The sequence below is a fragment of the Calliphora vicina genome, chromosome 3, assembly GCF_958450345.1.
Source record: "Calliphora vicina chromosome 3, idCalVici1.1, whole genome shotgun sequence".
NCBI lineage: Eukaryota > Metazoa > Arthropoda > Insecta > Diptera > Calliphoridae > Calliphora > Calliphora vicina.
In genome coordinates this window covers 3529679-3557423 of record NC_088782.1, presented here as the reverse complement: position 1 = coordinate 3557423, position 27745 = coordinate 3529679, and the positions used below count along the sequence as shown (strand labels likewise).

General features: G+C 27.7%; 1 protein-coding gene across 2 annotated transcripts in view; it reads right to left on the bottom strand.

The window, feature by feature from the left end:
* Window positions 1–27745, bottom strand: part of LOC135955247 (uncharacterized) — a 40573-nt gene that overhangs the window by 7545 nt on the left and 5283 nt on the right. Inside the window, exons 1-2 of one of the 2 annotated variants that reach the window (XM_065505581.1) lie at window positions 5435–5600; window positions 3135–3342 (exon numbers count right to left, since the gene is read on the bottom strand). The exons of the other annotated variant lie outside the window; for it this stretch is intronic. Coding sequence (XP_065361653.1) covers window positions 3135–3166 — 32 coding nt within the window. The 5' untranslated portion in view covers window positions 3167–3342; window positions 5435–5600. Of the gene's footprint in view, window positions 1–3134; window positions 3343–5434; window positions 5601–27745 lie in introns of those variants that run through there. 2 annotated transcript variants of the gene reach the window in all.

The following is a 27745-nucleotide window of genomic DNA, read 5'->3' as shown; positions in this document are numbered from 1 at the left end:
AGTATGATTACTCACGTCAAGGCATTTTTTTTTTCTAACAGATAATAATATTGTGTTATTTTATTTATACGTTGATAAATAAAGATACAAACAAATAAACAGCCAACTAAGGAACCCAACAACGTATCAATACAGCATACGATTAGATCAATTGATTGTCAATAGGGGCAAACATTTAATTTTAACTAAATTTCGCAATATTTTTTTTTTATATTTTATTTTTATTTTTGTAGTACATACGTAATAGAAAATATATAATTTGCGAAATAATAATAGTGCATATTGTGTATTTGTTTATAGCTTAAAATGCGTTTATACAAATTCTGTAACATCTTATAAGTACGATTTATTATTATAAATATTTTGTATTAATTCGATTAATCGATCAAAAAATTATATTTTAGTAACATTTCTCACAGAAATTTCAATAATTTTCAATGAAAATATATACATATTTTATGCTCAGTTTATTCCCATGAATAATAAAAAGTATTTGAAGATGTAAGTATTTAAATTAAGATAATTAATAAATTGGCAGAGTATTGCAGGTATCTTGGAAAATTTAAATCCAATGCTCAAAGTTTTTTCACTTATTTCACAATATTTAAATTTCAAATGTTGTGAAATAATATTTGGAATATATATATATAAGTGAGAAAAGAAATATAATTTTTATTCGAATGAATAACAATTTTTAATTTAGAATAAAAAATTAGTTAATCATTAATTGTCGATAATCGAATAGCCGAATAAATTTTCATGTTAAAATTTAAAAAAAAAATATGTATGGACAAAACTACGAGTTTATCAATGAAACAAGACCAATAGTTTATAATTGTATTCAATATTGGTTGCATTGAACATTTTATTAGAAACAAAATTCTACATTACACACCAATATCAGAACTAGAGTGTCCAAAAAAACCGCCAAATTTAAAAAACCGGTTTCCGTTTTAACCGAAGAAGTGTGTTTTTGAAAAAACCGGTTTTAATGTTTGTCTTTTAAAGAGTCTGGTTAAACGGTTTCGGTTTTTATCTTCAAAAAAACCGTTTAACCGGGTTATATTAAATTTTTATTCAATATGAAAAAGGTCTACTTAGATTTATTTTTATTTGTGGACGCTTATAAGTAATATGTTAGGAACTGTGTACAAAATTGTCGGAAATCTTAAGGCTCTATCTTTATGCAATTATTTTATATCTTTTACGAAATATTGTCAAATTTTCTATTAAATAACACAATATTTATTTTTAAAAATGGTATCAACGTTTCAAAAATATGTTTAAATGACCTTTAGAAAATATATTTTATTAAAACCGGTTAAACTCTTACAAAAACCAGTTTCTCAAAACAAAGATGAAAAAACCGGTTGACCGGTTTTCGGATACTCTAATCAGAACATTATGAAACCTAATTTTAAAACGAAGACCTAGGAAAGGTTAAAGTTCATTATTTTCAATTAATATTAAACAATAAATAAATAATTTATAATCTATTTTAGTGAAATGCCTCAAACATTTACTAAAAGTCTTATTCGAATTTAAAAATAAGAAATGCGCACGAAAAAAATTGTGTGTAAGTTTAGGTTTATAACTTTGTTTGCACACAAGCGAAATTGTTAATATTTTAGATTTTATATTTATCACTACCATCGAGAAACTTCATGCTTCTAAGTTGTATGCTTAGATTTCCTAAAAATTGAGAATTGGTAAAATGTACAGAAAAGTAATTTGAAAATAATGCTGTCCGGATTAAATAGTCTAAAGTTGAATTTCTTAATAATTACAGATATTAATTGAAACGAGAAAGAGTGTTATATTCGGCTGTGTCGAATCTTGTTTACCCACCACCAATATAAGGGGTAGGGTCAATTATGGACAGATACTCAGAATAGTTGGTAGAATGATTTAATTTTCTAAGACAATTATGAATGATGGGAATTTTGTAAGATTTTCGCTATAATTTATTATTGTATCAGGATTAACGCATAATCAACATATTTATGTTCCGGGGGAACATATGGATTAGGTAAAATCATGGAAATTTTCAGCAGCTAGCTCCTTTCGTTTGGGGCCTATCGTATTTTCAACAGACAGACGGACGGACAGACATAGCTAAATCTTCTTAGAATCTTATGAGGACCCAGAATGTACATACGGACGTAACTACACTTTAATTTATTTTTTACAGGAGAAGCCAAAAACTTTCAACGTCCGTTTGAGTTTCTTTAATAAAGTTGTGATTTTTGATCGCAGGGGTCTAAAAGTTTGCGTGAGTTTGATAAAAAGTACCATAATCAATGAAAAACTCGATTTTGAATTTTTGTGTAATTACGTCCGTTTGCATTTAAGGTGGCGATATATACGAAATAGGACCAATATTCCGATTTGTTGCAAACGCAATAACAACACCAATATAGCCCCCTCCTATTTTGATGGTGGATGGGATATTAAAAAATATGAAATTTAAAATATTAATAATAAAACAATTTCTAACTATGTACTCACGAACTGTCAAAATTGATTGATTAATTACTAAATTTTGTACATTGTGATTAAACAATTAATCATTTAAACGTACCTATTATTTAAATTAATATTTACTATATCTAAATATAAATATAAAAAAAAATGTTTACTAAACGAACAAAAAAAAAAGAAATAGACAATATTTAAAAATCAAACATATATAGAGTGAAATGTTTACGACTGGATCTTGTGACTAGAGCATCTTGTGACTTTCTTTATGAATACTGTGACAGTTTATTATTACTTTTAAAATACTTATACAAAATATGTATGTGAATGAATGAATGAATGTCTGAATGTTGTTTGTATATCTGAACATAACAATAGGATATTTTTTGTTTAAAGAATAGCGACGAGTATTTGTGATCTTTTGAATTGAATTGATTACAAAAAAATTAAATTAAAAAAATCACACACAAATAGAAATTAAGTCGCACTATTGTTGCGGCTTTTTTTTCGAACTTACAAAGAAAAAAAAAACTTAGTAGTTAGTTTGTAATTTATTTATTTTTAATTCTGTAATGATATATTGTTATTTAGTCCACATTCTATTATAAATATTTAAATATAAAAGAAAACTATCTTAAATGGTATTATTAACTTACTTTTTGGGTTTTATGTAAACTGGCGCCTTCATGCGTTTTATTCCAAAATGCAAATAAAGTCTTTGGATTTAATTATTAGTTTTCTTTATTTGTGTAATCAATATTTCAAAAGTAATTGTTTAATACTATTACTTAGTGGTGTTTTTGATGAATCAATTTATTGTAGTCTGTATGATAAATTTGTTTTTGCCGGTAACCTTTGAACAACCTAAATATTAATACACTTGAATTAACTATAATTCTACAATTCTAAGGACTGATAACACACAATGCATGATGCATGGGCGACATAAGCATAGAGCTTTTATACAAATTATTGGTCAAGAAAAATGTCAGTCAACAACCTCAACATTTCATTAATAATTATTTATGTGGTATTTAGGAACTCCTTCCTATAAGAAAATACGAACGGTTGTGAAGAAAAATGTATCAAACAAACATTAATATCATTTAATCTACGTTCTAGTAATCATCTTCTTATCGAATTCAATACTAACGGTTTTTAATGTTTTTTGAAATTTAAATTAAAGTAAAATTGTCACCTGTTTCTTTAATATAGTACGAAAATGCCAACGCCTTCCTTCCACGCCTTATTTAGTCAGTTTTAATCAAAATTATATTATTTTATCTTGAAACGTATCCCCACCTTTACTAAGAGTTGGTTTTTTTCATGTTAGCAACAGCGATCAAAACTGCTTTTATAAATTTTAAATTTGTAAAAAGTAAAAGTAAAGCAAATAAAAAGGATATTACAAATTATAATGATACAAAAATATCCAACAACTTTAAAACCAACGAAATATAATTTATAATAAAGCTGCTGTGCTGAATTGTTGATTTTATCAGATGTTTGTATTGTGAATGTTGTAATTTTAAACCTAGTTTATAATCTAAATAAACAGTAAGTGAAAAACATAAATTTAAGTTTAAGCTAGGTTTAAACAACGAATGTTGATTATCTTTATCCCAAAAACTAGCTTTAAGTGATAGATTAATATTTAACTAGGAGAATGTTTTGAAATTCCTATTATTGGGGGAGTCAGAAAAAACTTATATACATTATTCCAGCCAAAACTTATCCTTGGTCCAACAAATATTTATTTTTTTAATCACGTTAGCTTTTAAAAATATGTCAGATATTATCTTTTCTAAATCATTCATTTACAACTGTTATTTCGGTCAAAATGGTCACCGAAAAAATAATGAATAATGAAAAATTAGCTAAAGATTTGAAGGTAAATCGTCACACTGTTTAAAAAGCCATTAAACAGTATAAAGAAGACATGAGCATTGAAAGAAAACCTGGATCAGGAAGAAAAAAGGGTCTAACTGATATTGGTAAGGCAAAACAAGTCGAACAACTCTTTCGAAGAGCATCGAACACTTCTATGAGAAAAGCAGCTCGTAAAGTTAAATATTCCGATTCTTCCGATGCAGATCCAACTGTCCAGAACTTCGGTCTGTGGAAAGGTAAATTGAACAAATTTCTAATTAAGCTAAAATTCAGTCCATTCGAGGTCTCTATTTAATATCCGTAAAACCCAATTTTCCTCATAAAATAATACCTTTTCAATAAATTTGTAAGTTAATTGTTTTCAGCCCGGAAAAATTTCCATTTTTTTTTTTAAATTTCCAATGTCTCCTCACTCATGTTATTACATATTACAACATACAGACCTGTCACACATTTTGTTCGGAATGATAGTTTTTATTCCGATCGATTTCGTTATAGGTTCTTCAGATTCCGAGTAATTTATTAATTCTGTATTTCTGATTTTAATTTGACAGCATTTTTTATATTAAAACAAAAGTGAAGTTGTTGTATACAACATTTTAGAAAAACCGATAATTACAAAGAAATAGGTATCAATTCCAATTTGAAAACTGAAAGTGGTTAAATTTCGAAAGAAATTTTGGTTTTGCTTTTTCTAAAGAAGCGAAATACGGAATTAATTCGATCGGAATAGAATCCTGTGACAGGTCTGATAATAACAATCAATTTCAATAATTAAAATTTGTTTCATAGATTCAAATTCTATTTCATTCATATATCATCGACACTTGTTTAATTCTCTATAATCTTGAAAAACTCTCAATGTGGCAACACTTTATAAAGTGCGTTTTTTTTTATTGCACCCACGTAAAAAATTGTCAACATTTTTGTTGTTGCCGGAGATGTGACAAATTTCTGTATATTTTGCGATAATTATTTGAAGTTCAAGGCGCCAAAGAACCAACCAAGTATTAGATAACGAACTGACTGAATGAACTATATAGTAGATCCATATGTACGTACATACATACATGCTTACAATCACTTTCTGTTTTTCTTTACGTTTGTTGTATTTGTTGGTAAATTTGTATTATTAACTACAAGCATTGTTTTATTTTATGGACAAGTCATTCATTAAGTTTTGCATAGAATACGACCACTTTAAAGTATCTAAATATCCGAACATTTATTGCTATCATGATTTCAAGACGCGAGCTCGTTGATGACTGACTGCCTGCAGTACTCAGTGAAATAAACATTAAACATCAACAGTAACAGTAATAGTAACCAAACACATAGATATGTATGTATTAATAGAAGTGTGGTGGTGGTGGTAGAGTGTGTATGTGTGTATGTTGGTAACAACAGTCAACCAGCCATTTAGTCTGCCTCTTTGTCATTTAGTCGGCCGCAACAGTTAAATACGTTTTATGGTTTGCTCACATGATGTGTCCACAGATATCGAATTGCCTATCAAGCAAGCAACCAACCAACCGAACCAAAAACAAAAACCACAACAACAGTATCACAACTACTACTATTACCTAAATACTACTAGCTCTACAGCAACAATAACAACAATAAAAATAAAATTATCACACACCCCACTTTGTGTGACTCCCAATCAGTCCTGCCAGATTTGCTGATTTTTTTTCAAATCTAAAATATATGTGGCGATTTTTATTAAACTTAATTTAGGGAGTTAAAATTTCGAAAATTTAAAGACATTTTTCAAACGTCCCTAGTAAATAATAAATGTCAAATTCGAATATGCCTGTATTTTTAAGATGGTTGAATATTTTTTTTTAACTTTAACGATTTTTCAAAATCCAATTTCTGATAATAACTATAAATATGATGTATTTAACGATTTTTATACCCTTCAGCTTCGTGAGAAGGGTATATATAAGTTTGTCATTCCGTTTGTAATTTCTACATTTTTCATTTCCGACCCTATAAAGTATATATATTCTGGATCCTTATAGATAGCGGAGTCGATTAAGCCATGTCCGTCTGTCTGTCTGTCTGTCCGTCTGTCTGTCTGTTGAAATCAATTTTCTGAAGGCCCCAGATATCTCCGGGATCCAAATCTTCAACAATTCTGTCAGACATACTTTCGAGAATTTTGCTATTTAAAATCAGCAAAATCCGTCCATAAATAACGGAGATATGAGCAAAAATCCGAGACAACCTCTGAAAATTTCATCAAAAAACACAATGTATTGCATGCTTTGACAAAAAAACAACAAAACGATGTGCAAGTTTTGTGTATTTTGTTTTTTTTTGTGTTTTGTTTCTTTTGGCGTTGTTGTTGTTTTTTATACAACTAAACGGTTGTTTGGTTGTGTGTTGGTTTTTTTTTACAAAAAAGCAACAAAACGTAGGCTTGGATGTGCAGGCTTTGCGTATTTTGTTTTTTTTTGTGTTTTGTTTCTTTTGGCGTTGTTGTTGTTTTTTATACAATTAAACGTATGTTTGGATGTGTGTTGGTTTCATTGGCTTGCGTATTTTGTTTTTTCTTTTGGTGTTTTGTTTCGTTTGGCATTGTTGTTGTTTTTTGTGTTCTTGATAAATTTAGGATGCTGTACGCTGAAAGTGGGCAATGTACATACATATATACTAATTATAAAAAATAATAATGCATCCACAACAAAGGTGAAGGGTATATAAGATTCGGCATAGCCGAATATAGCACTCTTACTTGTTTTTTATTAAATTTATCTGGCAGCTCTACTCCTAACAGTTCGCTGCTATCTACTGTAGTTTTATTTACTCATTGAGAGACTCATCAAAACAATAAAATTTGCAAAATTCTTTTTTGGACATTAAACAAAAAATAACATTTGTTTACTATTTACACAAGTATCCAACATGTAAATTTATCTGTAGGAAAAATCTTACTGGCCTACCTAAACAAAAGCGTAAGGCGGAACGTTTTTTTCCACTTAGCTTTAACGCTGAAATGTCATACATAAATAAAAGCGTCAACGCTATGTCAAACAACAAAAACAAAATTATCAAAAAAATAAATATAACAACACGGATTATTTAAACAATAACGTAAATTACGATAAAAGTGTTTCTGATTTTTGTTTTGTGATTTGTAAACAAAAATTTTATAAAAAAAACTAAATATTAAAGTTTAAAAAATGAGTTTCTTGCTTATTTGTTTCTCCTTTTTTATTTATGTGTTTACATTTGTTGTGTTTTGCAACTAACTTCACTATTAAACGCACTGTCAAAATTGGATTTTCCAATTGCAAAGCGTTGCCGCCGCGTTATTTCGGTATGCTACATACAAATTGTATGGGCATGAGAATTTTTGACAACTAAAAAACGCTTGCCGCCCGTGTTTAGGTATGCCAGTTATGGTAAAACCAGGCGTTTTCACATATGAGAAAAATAGTTAAATGGCGCATGAAGTAGAGAAATGTCGCAGAAAGTCTGTGAGTTTCTCAAGTTATTAGATTAAGTTTTTACACAATAATCCAGATACCATTATTTCTATATTTATAAATTCGAATTAAAAATATTTTTTCTATTTTTATACCCTTCACCATGAGTGGCAAGGGTATATATAAGTTTGTCATTCCGTTTGTAATTTCTACATTTTTCATTTGCGACCCCACAAAGTATATATATTCTGAATCGTTATAGATAGCGGAGTCGATATAGCCATGTCCGTATGTCCGTCTGTGTGTTGAAATCAACTTTCTGAAGCCCCCAAATAACTTACATACACGAATGATACATCAATATCTCCGAAATTCTTCCGGCTCGGTTGCTATTTAAAATCGAGAAAATCGGTCCACAAATGGCTGAGATATAAGGTAAAAACTAGGACAACCTCGATTTTTTACTTATTTTTGACCCATATCTGGATTACTAAATCATTATTATAGACAATATGGATTAAAAACTAAAAAAAAAATTTTAAAATTAAAAAAAAATTTAAAAAAAAAAATTAAAAAAAAATTTTAAAAACAATTTCGAAAAACCAACTGGAAAAAAAATTTAAATTTTGTTTACCTAAAAATGTTTAAAATTTTTATTTTAAAGTATAATTTGGTGAAGGGTATATAAGATTCGGCACAGCCGAATATAGCTCTCTTACTTGTTTTTTACTTTTTTTGTTAGATATGGTTGGCATGCTGATTCAACCTCAAAACAGGATAGGTGATATGATCATATTATGGTTGAGCTCCACCATATAATGATAATAGCTCAATCATGTTGTGATTATTTCTAAACATATTAGATTATATGATCACATTATGGTTGTATACAATCAGAATATGACTGAGCCCAACCATATTATGATTTCAACTATAGAGTATTCAAAAACATGGAACCGAAAAACTCTTTCGAAGAGCACCGAATGCTTCTATCAGAAAAGCAGATCGTAAAGTTAAATGTTCTGATTGTTTTGTGCACAGAGCCAAATCTAAATGCTGGGTTGAAGTCGTATAAAGTTCAGAAAGTTTTAGAACGAGCGAAAAAATTGTGTTCACATTTTATAAAAAAATACACCTGATGTGTAATGGATGATGAAACTTATTTACTGGCAGACTTTTCACAACTTCCGGGTCAAGATTTTTAGGTGGCTGATGGACGAGGTAATGTTCAAGAACAATACCGGACAAGAAAATAAACAAAATTTCCGAAGAAGTTTCATGTGTAGCAATCAATTTGCAGTTGTGATAAAAGAAGCAATCTTTTGTGGCATCAGCCACGATAAACAGAGAAATTATATTACGGAGTGTCTACAAAAACTGCTTTTACCATTCTTAAAACAGCCCGATTTGGAATCATTCCACTATGGAAAAAGCCCATTGAGTGGTATTTAAACAATAATGTAAATTTTGTACCACGCGAGGATATTCCATCCAACAGTCCAGAACTTCGGCCTATGGAAAGATATTGCACACTTGTTAAAAAAAAGAATTAAAGAACACTGAAATATGTCCGATTTTAAGCGTAACGGTAGCAACGATAAAATCTTTAATGGGATTTACGGAAAAATTGGATAAATTTATAAAAAATAATAGTAATATTTTAATGTTTTATGAATTTGTACAATATTTTAATAAATTTACGTATTTTTTAGAATTTTTATATTGAATAGTTTATGTTTTATTTAACTTAACACTCTTTATTGTGAAAATAATAAACATAGTCTACAATTAATTGAAACATACGAATAGTGCGTAAAAATTTACACTGAATTTATACATATGTATAACATGATTACTTTGAATCATAATATGTTCACTTTGGATATTAATATTATTACTTCAGAACATATTACGATCATGTATGAAAATACTATAATCATATTGGGTTATACGATCATATTATGATTAATAGGAAAATATTATGATAAATATTACAATTATAATTGATCATGATATAATATTAATCATGATCATAATATGTTTTGACTACAATCATAAATCTTATCATAATCTAATGCTCTTAGATTATGATCACCAAAACCATGTTTTTTTCTCTGGGTGTATGTTTTTTCCCATTTAATATACATTTAATTTTATTGTTAATTTTTTGAACAGGATTCATGTGAGTTTAACTCACTAATCATATGTGTTGCAAACAATTTAAAGTCACAAGATCGCATTGCATGTTTGAATTTTCAACAATAAATGTGAATCACATATCTTCTGACCAAATATTAAAATTTGTGAGAATAAAAGTATATATTGTTTACTTTTGTTTAAAAATTCGTCATATTAAAATCAACATGTTAAGCTGTTTTGAAATTGTTTGTAAACTTTTCCGTGTTTTTTTTTTCTTTGGAAAATTCAATTTCTGTGGAATTGAAAATTTAATTTAGGTGTGCAACTTAATCACTAAATAAACGAAATATTAATATTAAATTGTAAACAAATAAAAACGCAAAGTCATATTGTCAAATACTATGTATCATCATGCATCATGGGAACTAATGATAACGCAAATAAAATATTTAGAAAATTAAAAAAAAATTGAAATAAAATCAAAAACGAAAAATGAGTAATATAATATGTATGTATGTATGTGCTATTAAGTTCGTCTTAAAATAGTCTATTTGATTAAATAAATGTCTTATCAAATATGTTTACCGGTGAATTATGGAGACTTTTAACCTCTTGTTGAGAACACAAAGTCCTCATTTACAGGTTTATTCATTTGTTAATCTAAATATTAGTGGTTACCTATGTTTGATAAATTGCTTGGATACGTAGAGGTAGTTGGGATATTATAATAATACACATATTGTGTGAATTAACTGATAACATTCTGAACAAATAAACAAATATGTATGTCTATCTATGAAGTAAATAAATGTTGATATATTTTCATACATTCATATGACTTTAATGTTATAATAAAGCACGCGCTGTTTATCTTAAATAAAAACAAATATATACAAATAAATAAAATAAAAATATTTATATTTATATGGCAGATACAATATGTTAGTGTTGGCATTTTCGTTGAAACCGAGAGGGGAATCCCATTATTGGTTCGCTGCTGCTTCGTTGATAAATAAATTTAGTAATAATATCATAATTAAACCCATTTAATACTTTCAAAACATATAATACGATATTAATAATTTATATTTTATTGCCCAGTATTGTTAACAAAAAAATAAAAAAAAAATAAAAAACCAAACGAAAATAATCGGTGTTGTGTTCGTTTACACAGCTGATTGACTGACTGACTTACTTACAGACACGTAAATTAAATTTTTGGTAGACATGTAGACGTCTTGTAACAATAATTATTATTGTTATTTTCTACAACGATGAAAATTTGTAGCCGCTAAATAAATAAGCAAATATTTACTGTAGTTTGATGATAACAAAAGAAATTAAAATTAAATAACAAGCTGTTTAAAAATGAAAATTTTTCCCATCGACTGGAATTGACAACAAATAAACATCATTCATTTCTTTATACGACATAGAAATATGCATTCATTAAGTTAAACTTATGTATTCAAAATTTATTTGTTGTTCAATAGGTCAATAACTTTTTTTAAATTGATTTATGATTAAAGAAATTATTTAAACCCTATAATTATCTTTCACTTTGCTTCCCATGATTATTAAATGTCAAATTAACAACACACGCAAAGTTAACAATAAACATGCGTGATTATGTTTTGAGACTTTAAACTCTCTCTATCTCTCTCTTGTCTGTTATTCAATCTAAAATGAAAAATCTATTGCTGGCAAAATAAAATTGGTTTAAAAAATTAAAAACTTGGGGGGACCCAGCTAATTTTTAGATTTTATGTCAAATTCTGAATGATTTGAAAATAATTTCAATAGCTTTTCCTATAAAAGCAAAATTTTTGAATTGTTCTCAAAGCTGTATCAAATTTAATGTTTTTTGATTTGGGAAGGATTTATTTTGATTTGAAAAATGTTTTTTTTTTGTCATTTAATTTAAAGGTAAAATTCAATAAAGAATTAAATTTGAGATCAATATCAACACAATTGTTCCAAATATTGACTTTATTAGTTGGGTAAGTATTAAATTTAAGCTTAATTCACTAAAATGTTAATTCGAAATTAAAAAATCCTTAAATTCATTACCGAAATCTAATTATTTAGCTTCATTCAAAAAAGGCTTTTATTTAAATAGAATTCATTCATCGTGATGAATGAATGATTAAATTTTTGTTAATTCAAATCTAATACAAATTGAATTGAAATATTTTTTCTTCATTCAATTCGTTATTGTTTTAAATCATTTACAAAAAGCATTGATAACACAGGGCAACAAAATCGAAAAAAAATTTATAAGCTTTTTAAACCACTACACAATTTTGATGTATTGTGGTTCCAGTAGTACAAAAATGGTAAAATTTTTAAATTCTATGGATAGATTTTTTAATTTATTTTTTTCTAAAATTGTGAACTTTTTTATATGTTTCTCCACATAATTTATGATAACTCAAAAACGGTTAGTACGATATTATTGAAGTAAACTTATGAAAGTTCAAATTTACATAACCTTTAATCTGTTTATATACTGCGTTTTAATCGACTCAGTAGTTTCGGAGTTATAATAACAAATTAAAGCAAAAAATATATTTTTTACGTGAAAATAGCAAATTCTTGTGTTTTTTAAAAAACTCATGAAAAATCGAAAACGGCAGAACTTGTTCAGGTTTTTTACTTTGTCGCAAAGCTGCATATAATACCAACAAAATGAGATATCGAAGATAATAATCGATATAAAATTTTTTTTTTGTTTAAATTTTTTAAGCCGATTAAAACGCAATATATATCCGAAAATTTGTACATTGCACGGGGAAAATGTTTTCAACGTTCAATCTATGAAAGAAGAACATTAACTACTCAATTTTATGTATATCAAACAAAAAAGTTAAATTTTGTGAAAATGAGCGAATTCACTTAATTGTGAATAAATTCGAAAAGAATCCATCGATTTTTATCTTCGATATATCATTCTGTTCCTATTATACGCGGCTTTGCGACAAAGTAATAAACCTGAACACGTTCTGCCGTTTTCGATTTTTCATGAGTTTTTTAAAACACAAGAATTTGCTATTTTCACGAAAAAATATATTTTTTGCTTCAATTTGTTATTATAACTCCGAAACTACTGAACCGATTAAAACGCTATACATATATAAACAGATTAAAGGCTATGTAAATTTGAACTTTTCTAAGTTTACTTCAATAATATCGGGCTAACCCTTTTTGATCATATGAGAAACATCTAAAAAAAATCACAATTTTAGAAAAAAAAAATTAAAAAAAAATCTATCCATAGAATTCAAAAATTTTACCATTTTTGTACTTAGGTAACCATGATGCATCATATCTATATAGTGGTTAGTAAAGCCTTTTTTACTGTTGACCTGTGTAATAGATAGCCTGCCCTATGTAAGTGACCTATATCAATAAAGCGAATGAACTTTGTGTTAGAACATTTAAAAGTTTCCATTCCCAAGTGCGAGTGCAAGAGCAAGTGCGAGTACATTCACTTTATTTCGCAAGCGTTTAGCTCATAAATAATATTTTAGTGCTGGCGTTATTGATAGTGATAAAAATAATTTTCAACACACATATCAACCATGAATAATTTTTATTGTTCACTTAATAAACATTAGTAGTAAGCAAGTAAGTAAGTAGGTAAGCATATTATTAAGTTTGAAAATCAGCAATATGATATTAATGATTTGTTATCAGAGCATTTGAAAATTGATTAGTATTTACTTATTTAAGCTACTATTTAATACGAATATGAGGCGTCGTCATGACAGCAACAGAAAAAAAAACAGCTTTTATCAGAATATAAACACATCCAACCGGTTAAATTTATGATTGATGAGCACAATTGATCGTTTTATTTAATTTATAACTCTCATATATTGCACTCAATTATGCCGTGGGAAATTAAACGTTAATCATATAAAACAGTTTAAATAAACAATTGAAAATGATAACAAAATTATATAAAATATATTAACACTTGACTTTAATAACAAATAGCGTTAGTTAGACACTTGAATTAACACTAACAGCAACCAGGCGGTTGTTATAATTTCAATGGCGGGATATTTATTATGAAACTGAAAATTGATATGAAAAAAAAAGAAATATTGCCTATAAATAACATTTTATTAACATATCAACCAACAATTACCGCTGCTGGGTTATAGTAGTGTTAAAAATGCCAATCGATACATTACCAGCTCAAATCAAATGTTAAATATTTACTTTGTGTGTATTCCCATAAATTTTGTTGTGGATGATCATGTGAGAAATTGTTATAAAAATAAATAGTAGTGGGGGAATAATAATAACAATAACAATAATAACATATGGCACGTGTTTTCATATATAAAATTTTTCCACAATAAAGAATTGAAACCAGTTAAAACACACAATAAAATTAACATAAAACAACTTGCACAGAAGACAATAAACAAATATGATAAAAATAATAATAAGGGTACTCATTTAAACGCTTAAGTTTCCCATTTGTTCAATTGTGCAAATTTGCACGACGTGTTTCATGAAACCACCTTTTAAATTTTGTGCAAGTTTATACATTAAATTTCTCTCTATTTGATATAAATGTCAAATAAAAATAAATTCAACAAAAGCCTTAAACAAAATTTTCAAATTCTATAAATTTTAATTTTAAAAATGTTGAATGAAAGTTAAATCTTTGGACAAACGGTGATATATGTACATAGTTTGCAAGATTTTGTTTATGTTCTAGCTGTTGGTTAATGTTTTCATACACAATGCCATTTAATACAATCATTCTGTTCCAAAGTTACACAATTTTCACATGCACAAAATTTTTATATTTTATTTGATTTTTGTTTCTTATGAATAAAAGCAAACAAAAGCAGCTGATTCATCAAATGCACAATAAATTCAAGTTTGCGAGTCTAAATTGTCGCGCAAACTTATCGGAGTTGTGCAAACGAATTTCCATACATTTTTTGACAGTTCATTTGCGAGAGTGTAAAAATGCACAGATTGCACAGTTTGCGAGGCATTTAAGCGTTTACATGAGGACCCTTAATATTGTATTCACAAATTGTGCAAAATTTTATTCATACATTAGGACTATAAGTTTTAGGCATTTTTAGCTAATATAAATAAAGAACTACGATTTAATTTAATTCACTAAAATCTTAATTCGGAATTAAAAAATGTCAGCCATTCATTCCATAAATCTATTCCCAAAATCTAATTCTTTCATTCAATACATTTTTAAAGCTTTTTGTAATGAATTAATTATTTAACACTTTCAAGACTAATTCTTGTACACAGCTCCAATAAAACTGTTAATTTTCAAAGATAATAAAAAACAAGTAAGAGAGCTAGCTATATTCGGCTGTGCCGAATCTTATATACCCTTCACTAAATTATACTTCAAAAAACAAATTTTTTTAGGTAAACAATTTTTTTTTCTAAAGTTTTTTTTTCATTTTTTTCCAATTGTTATTTTAAAATTTTTTAAATTTAAAAAAAAAATTTTTGGTGATAAAAAAAATCGGGTTAAAAAATATTTTTTCCGATTTTAACCCATTGTAGGTCCAACTTATATACGTCGTTGCAAAGGTCTTTTAAATATCTATTATTAGATATCCATATTGTACATATTAATGACTTAGTAATCCAGACATAGGTCATAAATCGAGGTTGTCCTGGTTTTTCCTCATATCTCAGTCATTTGTGGACCGATTTTCCTGATTTTAAATAGGAAACTTCTCGAAAGCATGTCTGACAGAATTATTGAAGATTTGGATACTGAAGATATCTGGGGTCTTGAAAAAATTGATTTCAACAGACAGGCGGACATAGCTTAATCGACTCCGCTATCTATAAGGATCCTGAATGTATATATAGGGACGGAAATTATAGGGTTGTGGAAATTACAAACGGAATGACAAACTTATATATACCCTTCTCACAAAGCTTCGCGAAGGTGAATGATTTAATGGAATTGTTAAAAAAAATATATTTAATTTAATTTTGAAAATTGTATTAAGAATTAATTCGTTCGAATCTTTGTATAAAACTAAATCAAAATATGTGAAATTTTATATTAATTTTTAAAACCATAACAGTGCATATTCTAAGTTTTCTGAGAGATGTGGTAACTATGAACAAATTCGGTATGACTTAAAAATGCTAGATTTTTTTTTAAATGTTTAGCTTTTATTTTGAAACATTTGTACAATATAAATTTACTCAAAGTATTGGCCATTGTTAGCTATGACTTTTTCTCATCATTCTGGCGAGTCAAAATAATTGTTCATCTTTTGAGGCCAAGAACAAATCAAGCCAATCCCAGAGAAAGCGTTATGCATCGATTGACACAAATTGTATTCGGATGGGGCAAGGTCTGGAATATAAGACGGGTGAGGCAAAACTTCTTCTTCCAACCACTTCATTCTAAATACTTTTTTCCAGGTATTGCACAGGCCGAGCGTTTTCATGATGGAATATTACGTTTTCATGTCTGACCGCATATTCTGGGCATTTTTCGGCCAATGATAGCTTCAAACGAATCAGTTGGGTTCGGTACAGGTTCCCTGTGATGGTCTCACCATGGATATTTGGCTTTGGTATCGATTCGGCTTGTTGTCCGGGCTTCACATACGATCTCTTACGCTCTGGATCCATTTTTCTAGACAGTAATGATTCGGTGAAAAAATCATTTCGGACATGCAAAATCGTCTTGGTACCCAATTTTCCTGCTTTTGGGTGAATCCAGCTGCTTTCAAACATTTTGAAATTGCTGCTTGTGTAGCTCTCATTGATTTTGCAAGTTCTTGTTGAATTTAACAACAATCTTCATGGAGTAATGGAACCAATTCTTGGTGTTCAAACTTTTTGGCTGGCCTGGGGCAATGTTTGTCATCCGTGTCAAAATCACAACTTCAGTACCGCACAAAACATCTCTCTCACGTTGAAACCTATGGAAAACATTCACCATAAGCTTTGGTAAGCATCGGTATGCTTTAGAGGCAGTTTTTTTTTCAAATTAAAGAAATAAAGCAAAACTTCCCGCATATGACGCTTTGTTGTCACAATATCCGTAATATTTTTGTATTTGTGAGAGTTAGGGCTGTGGTCACTAAGCCTACTATATCAAGGAATAAAATCTAGTGGGGAAAACCGAACGGCCTAATCCGGAACTAACCGAAACTATTTATAATGTATTACCGAAATCCAATGTTGGCTACCGATGGAATGGTTAAACTTTGTTATTTCTCTAACGATAGCTTAACTGTAACTGTACTCTAGTTGCATGGGTATTTAGCGGTAAAATTAGCCAACCTGGTTTTCTTCTTAAAATTATCGATTCGAGTTATTAAAGGATAAAGTTAACAATTTCCTTAATACCGAATTTAATATTTCCAAAATAAGCTGAATGTCATTAATGCAAATATTTTGCAACAGAAATATATATGACTGTTAATTAAAAGTTAAATATACATATCTGTGTGGACTGGACAACAGATGCTAACACATGCATGCAGTTAATTTACAATTGAAAATAGTTTCGGTTTTTTTTATCTATCTCAATATATGTAGATTGAGTTTGTACGATATCTACATATAATATGTGCTAATTTTGTCTATTTTATTTTTCATTGTTGATCTTTAGAAGAATAAAAAAAACCAACATCATATCAGGCCATTATTAAATGTGGCACAAGAAAGAGCTAATAACTTAAAAATAGCAAACAAATTTTATAATTTGAATGACAATAACAAGAAGAAAACAAAAACATATACAGATATTGTACAATACAAATGTTGGACACATTTTTAAAATAATAGAGTGGTGATGATGATGGTATGCCATGGAAAATTAAGTATAAAAATAAGCATAAACATATTTATATCTCTTTATAAATTTTGTATTTGATCTTTTAATTAGCAACATATTAAATATTCAAAAACACTTTGTACACAATTTCATTTGCATGTCTGTTTTCATGATTAAGACTACTATACTTTAATAATTGTGGATCTAAATATAGCTCTAATAAATTAGTTCAATCAAACATTAATTTGATTATCATTAATCATTTTAATTTAATAGTTAAGGAGATTTCATTTAATTATTTCTGTATGTGATGTTAAAAATAGTAAAAAAAAAAAAAAAAAAATAGTAAAAAAAAAAAAAAAAGTAATAAATATTTTTTTGTTTAAAAATTTAAAATGCCTGAAATAACTTTGAATTGTTCTTGTGGTAGACAAAAAGACAGACATAATAAAAATGATCAATGCCGTCAAACATACATAAATATGTATGTATTTTTAATCTTGCTTATTCTCATTTACGCAAAAAAATTTAACATTTTTAGGTTTCTTGCTAATTATAAACAAAGTCACGAGATTTTATTGTGTAAACGAAAAATCACCCAAAAACAACAGTCGACCACAATCTTAAAAAAACACACACACACACACATGCAAAATTTCATACACACGTCCAATATACATATAAATATGTATGTATTTGTGTGTCCATGTCCATTTATTTCAGAGTTGCCGTTTGGTAACAATTTGGATTTTACAGCCAGCCTACTTTCGCCACTTTTAATAATTGGAATCATTTAAATCACCATTTACACTTTTTTCACACTATAGTTCAACAAAAGTAATTGATAATAAAAACTAAGATTCGAAACGATTAAAAGGTAACGGTACCGCTAATTTGTATAATTTCGATAACGATATTTTGTATTATTACGGTATTAAAATAATAAAGGTCGGGCATCATCACTATACAAGTAACAACTTGTTATTATTATTTATTATTAGTTGACTAGTTTACTAATGTTAGTTCTTCAAGTTTCTCCAACCCACATACACCTGCCTGTTCTTATTCATTTGCAAATAAAATATATCAATTTGTACTGCATACTTTAGGGAGCTTTTTTATTACAGTTGAATGGAATCAAAAACAATTTTTTTTCGAGTTTTACCCGGAATTTTTTTTTTCTTTACAAACCATCTCCTGAAAACTTCGAATCGAATTAAAAAAAAAATCAGCCAAATCGCTCCAGCCGTTCTCACATGATGCCATTACATACATGGACCATTTCATTTTTATATATATAGAAGATTATATGCTTCATCATGATCCACTATGCACTATGCGGTTTACGCCTCTTTATAGCCATGTCACACAATAGTGTTGGAGGTTCAATAATTTTTTCGATGTTGTCTACAAGTTCCTCATCAAAACTGTAATCTTCACATTCTTCGTCACGTTCTGAACTTGTACTGAGTATTTTTTCTAACTCAGTATCCCATAAAAAATTATTTTTAGCCATTTCGTAAGACATTCTTATTTATAAAAAAAAACCTCTCTGTTTTTCAGCAGTAAATATTACTGACAGTAGACTAAATTCCAATATTGACGTTTTCGCAAAAAAAAAATGCTGTGGCCCCAGCATCTTATTAGCTGAAAGCGCCTTGGCAGTCAATGTGTTAACTTGTGTGGAACATTATAACATTGAATAAAAGCTTTGAGGTGATCATTGTAGAAATAGAACATTCAAGAAGCTTCGATAGATGGTGCTGGAAAGTTCTAGATGGTAATGCAGTGTATATAAGGTGGCCGAGAGAACATTAACATTTGAAGCGTCGCTAAGTAATGATAAATTTACTACATTGCAGTGTGATGCAGAAGTTGTGAAACTGTTGTTGTGTAGATCTAAATAAATAAAGTGTTGTTACAAATTTTAAACTACTAAACTGCTTTTATTTGCAATCAAAAGAATGCGGTATATTTAAAGGAAAAAAACTATAATTTTTAAAACGTAAAAACGTAACAATATATTCCGGATAGTTATAGATAGAGAAGTAGCCATATCCATTGAAATCAACTTGCTGAAGCCACCCAAATAACTTATATCAATCATGTATATATACCTCAATATATCTGCTATAGTCCCCGTTCGGTTGTTATCTGAGAAATCGGGCGATAAATGGCTGAGAATACCTTCAATTAAGCCATGTCCGTCTGTTGAAATCAACTTTCCGAAACCTCCAAATAACTTACATACACGATTCATACATCAATATCTCCTGATTTCTTCCGGCTCGGTTGTTTAAAATCGAGAAACATCGGTACTGAGATATAAGGAAAAAACCAGTACAACCTCGATTTTTGAACAATATGGATATCTAATGATAGATATTTCAAAGACCTTTGCAACGAAGTATATAAAACTATAGTAAGTTGGACCTACAATGGGTCAAAATATGAAAAAATATTTTTTAACCCGATTTTTTTCACCAAAAGTTTTTTTTTCGCTAAATATTAAAAAAAAAATTGAAAACACAAAAAAAATTTAAATTTAAAAAAACAATTCGAAAAAAAATTTTTTCATAAAAATTAAAAACCAATTTTGTTTACCTAAAAATATTAAAAAATTTTCTTCTCCACTAACACATTTTTTTATTACCAAAAAAATGTTCAATGACAATTTTTCATCGAAACAATTTTTTTTTAAAAAAATTTTCACCAACAACGAGTTTTTCACCCAAACATTATTTGAATCTTTATCTTAAAGTATATGTTGGTAAAGGGGATAAACGAAAATAGCACTCTTACTTGTTTGTATTATAACTATCAAACACTGGATATTTATTGACCAATCAAATAATTTTATACTCATTTACCGTGGAACATTGGCTGTAAAATTTGAAAGTATTTATATCTGACTATGATTAGTCAGAAATAAAGTACATTTTAAGAGAAATAAAGTCGTCTTTACTTAAGAGTGGACTTTAGGTCTACCATAGACAAGATAAAATATACTTTTGATGTTAAAGTCGACTGTAAATATAAAACTAGCTGAAGCTGTTTTTAACTCATTTAACAACAGCATCAGCTGTTCTTCACCAAGTAAAAAAGTTCGACAAAAAGACAAAAATGTTTATGTTACAATTTATTGGCAGAAATTTTGCAATTATTGAACAGTTGTCAATAAAATTGTACCAAAATATCTTTAATATGATATTAATCTTATTTATTCCATTTTTCCACCACAAACTGCTTTTTTCTGTAGATTCCGCGTTTACTTTTATTGTTTACCTTTTTGTTTTTTTTTTTTTTTAATTTTCTATATCAGCTGTTCAGCGGTGCCACTTGTCTATATTTTGTTGTATATTGTATGAAAACATTTTCTATATTTGAGGTGGCACCCAGTTAAAGTCGGTTCAATTTAAAACATACTTTAATTTTGATTATAGTTGCAAAATAATTAAAAGCTGGTTTTTATATTAAAGTTGTTTTTAAAAAGAACCGACTTTAGTGTTTGACTATGATTATGGGCCAATATTTATAATACAAAATTTTGAAATTTTCTTAAACTAATTCTAAAAATTAAAGTTTTATTAAATGCGATCGTTTTAACTTATTTATTTTTTTAATTGTTTTATTAACTGGAGATTTAATTACAATACATACTGGATATTTTACGTATGCACCAATGTATGAATATTTAATTTAATTTTGTTATTGTTGCCAGTTAAACAAAATGTTTCTTATCAAAATTGAGTAATTTTCTTCATTTATATTAAATTTATAAGTTTTCTACGAATTGCATGCAAAATTTATTATATGGCAACAAACAAATATGTGATAAACTTTTCTTCGATTTTATAGATTATTGCTATAATACAATGAATGATGAATAACAACAAAAAATGTAATTCTAAAGGCCATATTAGACTGTCATCATATGCATTTGCAAAGACATGGTTGATGGCCAAAACTTATCTGTATCTACCCATACGCTGCACCTATATTATATAATTTAAATTTTTATTTAATTTAGATTTCATTTCAATAAAAAATAAATTTTCTATTCCCAAAAATAACTTTTTGATGAACATGTTTTTTATTATAATTCTAAGCCCCATTTTCTCAATCTGTGGTTATTTTTTATCGCGACGATATACTGACAGTTCTCATACAAAAATTATATTAATTGGAAGTAATCGTTGTGAAAACCGATAACCAGAGATTGAGAAAATGAAATAATAAACTAATTCTTTTGGTTTAAAAAATGTGTTTACTAGAGAATATCGAGGATCATCTATTTAACACAATTTGAATAATGATGTTTACTGAATTTGATTATTTAATACGATCTTTTATATATTTCTTTATGTGATCAGTGAAAAATGTAACAGAATTATTATGTAATTTAAGATAAAAAGTTTTCCTTCCTTCCAATTACATGTGCAATTTTTGGAAATGCAAAATAAAATCATCTGTTAGTAAATTGATTTTCGCATTTTTTTTCTAACAGATCTAATCACATGATCTACAAAATACATTTTAACAATTTCGCCAGCGATAATTTTTACAAAGTCTTTATTTAAAATTCTGTTTATTTTTGTAAAACATGTACTACATACATATGTATGTATATAGATTTTATTTTATCATTAGGTTACTTTCACTACAATGAAAAGTTTACTGCCCTTTCCTAGATTTAATACAAATGCAAAACAGTAAATACAGTGTTGGTAAAAATAATAGCGATAATCACACCCTTTTAAATGAAATGTTTTAAACTTTTCCATAAACATGACACCGTTTAATAGGGATATACATTCCAAAATAATAATAAATTTTTAATAATAAAATTTCTATCAAGATTCACTTAAAACAATTCCAAAAAATTATAATGAAAATATAAATTATCAGTTCGATTCGATAAAGTTCTTATTCAATATCTGAAAAATAACCCATCTTGTTAAATTATACAGTTTTCATCTACAAACTCGACCAGTGATAGGATGAAGATAAAAGGTCAGAGTAAAAAATAGAACAACATACATATTAATCCATTACATGGACTTTGTGCATTCAAATCCTAGTTGGATACTTATGTACTAGGGTATTCATTCGACTAATGATCGTTCGATTAATCGAATAATTCCTTACGAATAATTATTCGAACAATTTAAAAATGGCCATTTTCGAATAACGAATAATTCGAACAATTTTATGTAGAATAATCGAATAAAACGAATAAATGTTCATATATATTTCAATTTATTAAATTGCTTAAAGTTAAATAAGTCATAAAGACTCACACAAATTGTATAGTTTCTGAAATTCGACAAATAATCACTCGATCACTGTAGATGAGTGTTCCAATAGCTTCTTCTATAAATATATAAATATTACTGCAAGAAGTTACAATTCTAAAATCAAATCTTTCAAAATATTTAACTTAGGACTTGAATCAATGAAAATAAAAGGTACGGAATGAAATATTTGTTATTTAGCTGTCGAAATATTAGAAGAATCGCAATTAATAATCAAAATTTAAACTTAGATTAAAGTGGAGTTGAATGTGATGGAGAATGTGATTTTGAAACGGTCGTCGAAAGTGATATTGAGGATGACATTTATAATGATTACATTGAAATATATATAAATGATGTTATTAACCGCGTACGTAAGTGTTGCAAAATATTTAATAAATCGAATGATAAACACAAATATTGCAAACTAACGTTTGTTGCAGGAAAAGCATGGAGTTCGTCTTATACATGATTTTGAACATCGTTGAACATCTTTGACTAACATGGTAATAAACTTTTTGTGTATTTGTAAATGCGTCAATCATGCACTGCCTGGCTTCAAATTAGCCACGTTCACTGACATTGATATCAAACTTTGGAAAGATTCCCTTTATTGTGTGTGTAATTCCCCAAGACCACTTTATTAAGCAAAGATTCGGCAAAGTTGATAGAGCTTGATGTATAATACAATTTGTTATAAATACTGTAGAAATAGTGAATTCGTAATGAATTTACTAAAGAATTAGTTACTCAATTTAAAACCCGAATTAATGAACGACATAACAAAGTTCTTAATACGTTTATATTGTATTTGAATTCAGGATCATGTCCAACTAGCTCAAATTTTTTAAAGCATAGCTCCAAAACGGTAACTAAAAAGTTTGCCAGTCAATTGTTTTGTAGATTGTTCGGGAGTTAATCTGATCAGAATATTTCTGATGAAAATTAAATGATGGACTTTGTTTTCAAATGTTTTTTAACATTATCAATACTTGAGTTGTTAACTTTAACGTTATTTTTTGTTTTTCTTTAACAATAAAATATTAAAAAACCGACATCCAAACTTTATACTTCAGTTTTTTAAAAAAAATTTAAATTATTCGAATAATTCGATTAATTTTAAACGTGTGATCGAATTATTCGAACAAGTTAAAATGTCTTATTCGAATTATTCGTTTTATTCGAACAATAGAAAAATTGAATACCCTAGTATGTACGTACATATGTACATACCGAGGGCCTATATTCAAAACCCTCTATCTTTGATTTTCACGAAATTTACTTTTTGATGGTAAAATGTTCACATTTTGATGGTAAAATTCACATCTAAGGTGTGAATTTCATAAAAAACATATGTTTTATTGCTGTTTTATTTGGATTTTTTATTCATCTATCTTATACAATTAATTTTTTCCTCTATCATTTCAAATAATTAATTTTCAACTATTTTTTTTTTAATAATTTCTTCTTACAATTCATTTTTTCTTACTAGTTTTTGCATGCTGAACATGAATTTTACATTTTTCAATCATTTATCAAAATAGTGAATTCCGATTCTGAATTGAATACCATGAAAATATTTTACCTTTTTGTTTTTGGAAAATATAATGTCCATGGCATAAAAATAAATGGCTAAAGTTGGAGTTTGCTTAAAAAAGTGTCTACTTTTAAAGTGTCATATATTATTTTACGATAATTTACAACAATAAAACTCCAAAAAACTTAAAAAAGCAAAAAAAAAAAATTTTTTTCTATAACAATTCGTTTAATATTATTTATTCTTAATTTTGTTTGTCTTATGTTGTATTATTAGCCGTTATCTTAAATAAATCACGTTAAAAACTGACAGATGGCATAAATGAAATCAAAATAATTTAATTTTATTAAAATGCAAAATCCTCTTTCTTATTTTCATACATACCTACACATTTAATATTTTGAGAAGAAAAACCCCCCTATAAAGTCCCCAATAATGCTAAATTTTAAAAACCAATTATATGTGAGATGCAGTAGTGGCTTTAAAAAATATTTGCCCAATTCACAATTGGTGTCGTAGAGTTGTATCGTTGTATGTCGTAATTTTTTGATTAATAATTTGTTTTTGTTTCGAATAATTTGTTTGAAAAATATTTATGACATACAATGCTACAACACTACGACATCAATTGTGAATTGGGCAATTATATAATACCGAATTTTAATAACTCATGTAATACTCGAAAAAAAAAAACAGCTTTTTGGGTCTCCTGAAAAGTTGTGTTTTTTAAGATAGAGGTTTTTGAATATAGGCCCTCGATATATCAAATAAAAAAAATTAACATGAGTTGAGGAATAAACTTCAAGGCATTCGAATCTATACGAAATTAGGGAGATCTATGAATCAGAAAAGTATAATAAATGTGACTTTCCGTAAATATGAAAATATTAAATAAATTCGATATATTTCTAAACAAAAAATAAAAATATAAAATGTCAAACGTTTTTATTCTAAAATAATTTATTTCAGAAATACTTGTATATATTTGGAATTTTTCAAGCTCTTTAAAATGTTGGTTTTACTTAATTGTACTATTTCCTGAAGGAAATATCAAAACTTTTGGTCGTCCCTATTATTTTTTCCAACACTTTTTATATACAATTTATAAAATAAACACAAGTGGTTTTAGGCTTAACAAATGAAATATTATTTTTATTATACGACTAAAGTCATATGAACAAACATTATTTAAAAAAAAAAAAAAAATTCCATCGTAGCAAATGATGTGCAACAGTAAATTCTCATGATCTTAATTTTCTTTGTACAAATTGTAGTAGTTTGTTTTTTTTTTTTAAAGAAAAAAATTTGCATGAACCAATTTTCAAAATGATTATAAATTAAGAAAGATTTTGTGTATATTTATGAACATACATCCGAAATGAGAATTTCTTTAATAGAAATATTAATTTAGAATGCATGAAAGAAGGAAAATAATAATTAATATTAATATTGTTTATAAATATGTAGTATATGATATGAATAAATATTTGTACCAGCAGCAACAACAACAACAACAAAACATACACACACAGAGTCATATTCATGAATATACACACTCACACTAGTGTATGACATAATAATCACGAGAGACATACAACGATTATCGAGCAAAAGTCATGTGATTGTTTTTTATTATTATTATTTTTTTATTTATTTACATTTTGTGAATATGCCTGTGCCTGCCTGCCTGGCTGGCTGGCGGGCTGATTGCTTTGCTTTGTTAGCTACTTGGTTCGTTGGTTGGTTGTTTGATTTGGTTTGGTTGGGTTTGCATGTGTGACTGCGTTGTCTGTGTGCACATTTACCTACCACCAAACACAGAACTGAGTACAATAAAAACAAATCTTGCGCCCCCTTTGACTCCCCTTGTACCCAGTTTTCTATATTATCACTAGTTTATTATTAAACAAGAAATTTCTATAAAGGGAACATTTACTCTCTCCCTCTCACTCATTTTCTTAATTGTTCTCTATTTGTAGCCAGCCACATACAATTTAACGAGTACTGTGAATTAAATGAGGTTTGCCTTAGAATTCAAAACAATAAGTTTAAAGTACTAAATGGTAAACAAAAAAATATGTAGTAGTAATTATAATAATAAAATTAAAACCATATAATTCTTTATAACAACTCTAACCGATATCGTGGAAAATTTATTATTCAGCCGTAAGTTTCTTTTATATTCATTTGTTGTCTGCCTCGAATCGTATACATAAAGCACAGGCCCTAATGTAATAAAACATATTAATACTTATTTTATGCTTTTGTTTTGCCATAAATATGTCTGAAAATGGCTGCAAATAGACACAAATTTAAATTTGGCCATCATTATTAATCAAGTTTTTGACACGTTTGCTGACATCTTAATTGGTTTGGATTTAATTGTCAAATTAGATTGTACAATATATGACTCTACATCAATAAAGATTACATGCATAGACTGGTTTAAAAAAAACCCACAGATTTTGATACCAAGGATTCATTTGGTAATATTTGAACAATAATTTTTATATTTTATAATAATACATTTAGTCTCAAATTGATGGGATAACCATTTTGTTCATACCAAAATACAAAAAATTAAAAATTTATTTATAAATTTAATTCAAATTTAAAAAAAAAAACACATTTTTTTTTTTTTTTTACAATTACTTATCTTCTTGTTAAATTTAAATGGTATGTTTAAAGTTTAACTAAACTCATGTTTTTTTCATACCTAACCTCTGCAGTGCATCAGTGCACTGATGAGATCAGTTTCTTTTTTAGTTCTAATATTTTATTATTCTAAACATTTATTTTTATATATATCATAATCGCATCCCACTAAGCGAACAAATATGTCTTAAAGGAATAGACCTAATTTTGCCAAAAAGTGAGTTACAAAATATTTATTTTGTTAGATATCCCACTTACTAAGCTACCAAAAAGGTCTTCAAGGAAAAGACGTAAGCTTTCTTTAGAGCAAAAAAAAATAAATCAACATAATTTTTCACACAGAAGAAAGTTTCAACATAAATAGTATGATTTGATTTCATTCAAAGTATGTATAAATATACAAAAAAACAACATTAATTTTGTTTGTGTAAAATATTAAGGGTCCTCATGTAAACGCTTAAAAGCCTCGCAAACTGTGCAATCTGTGCATTTTTACACTCTCGCAAAT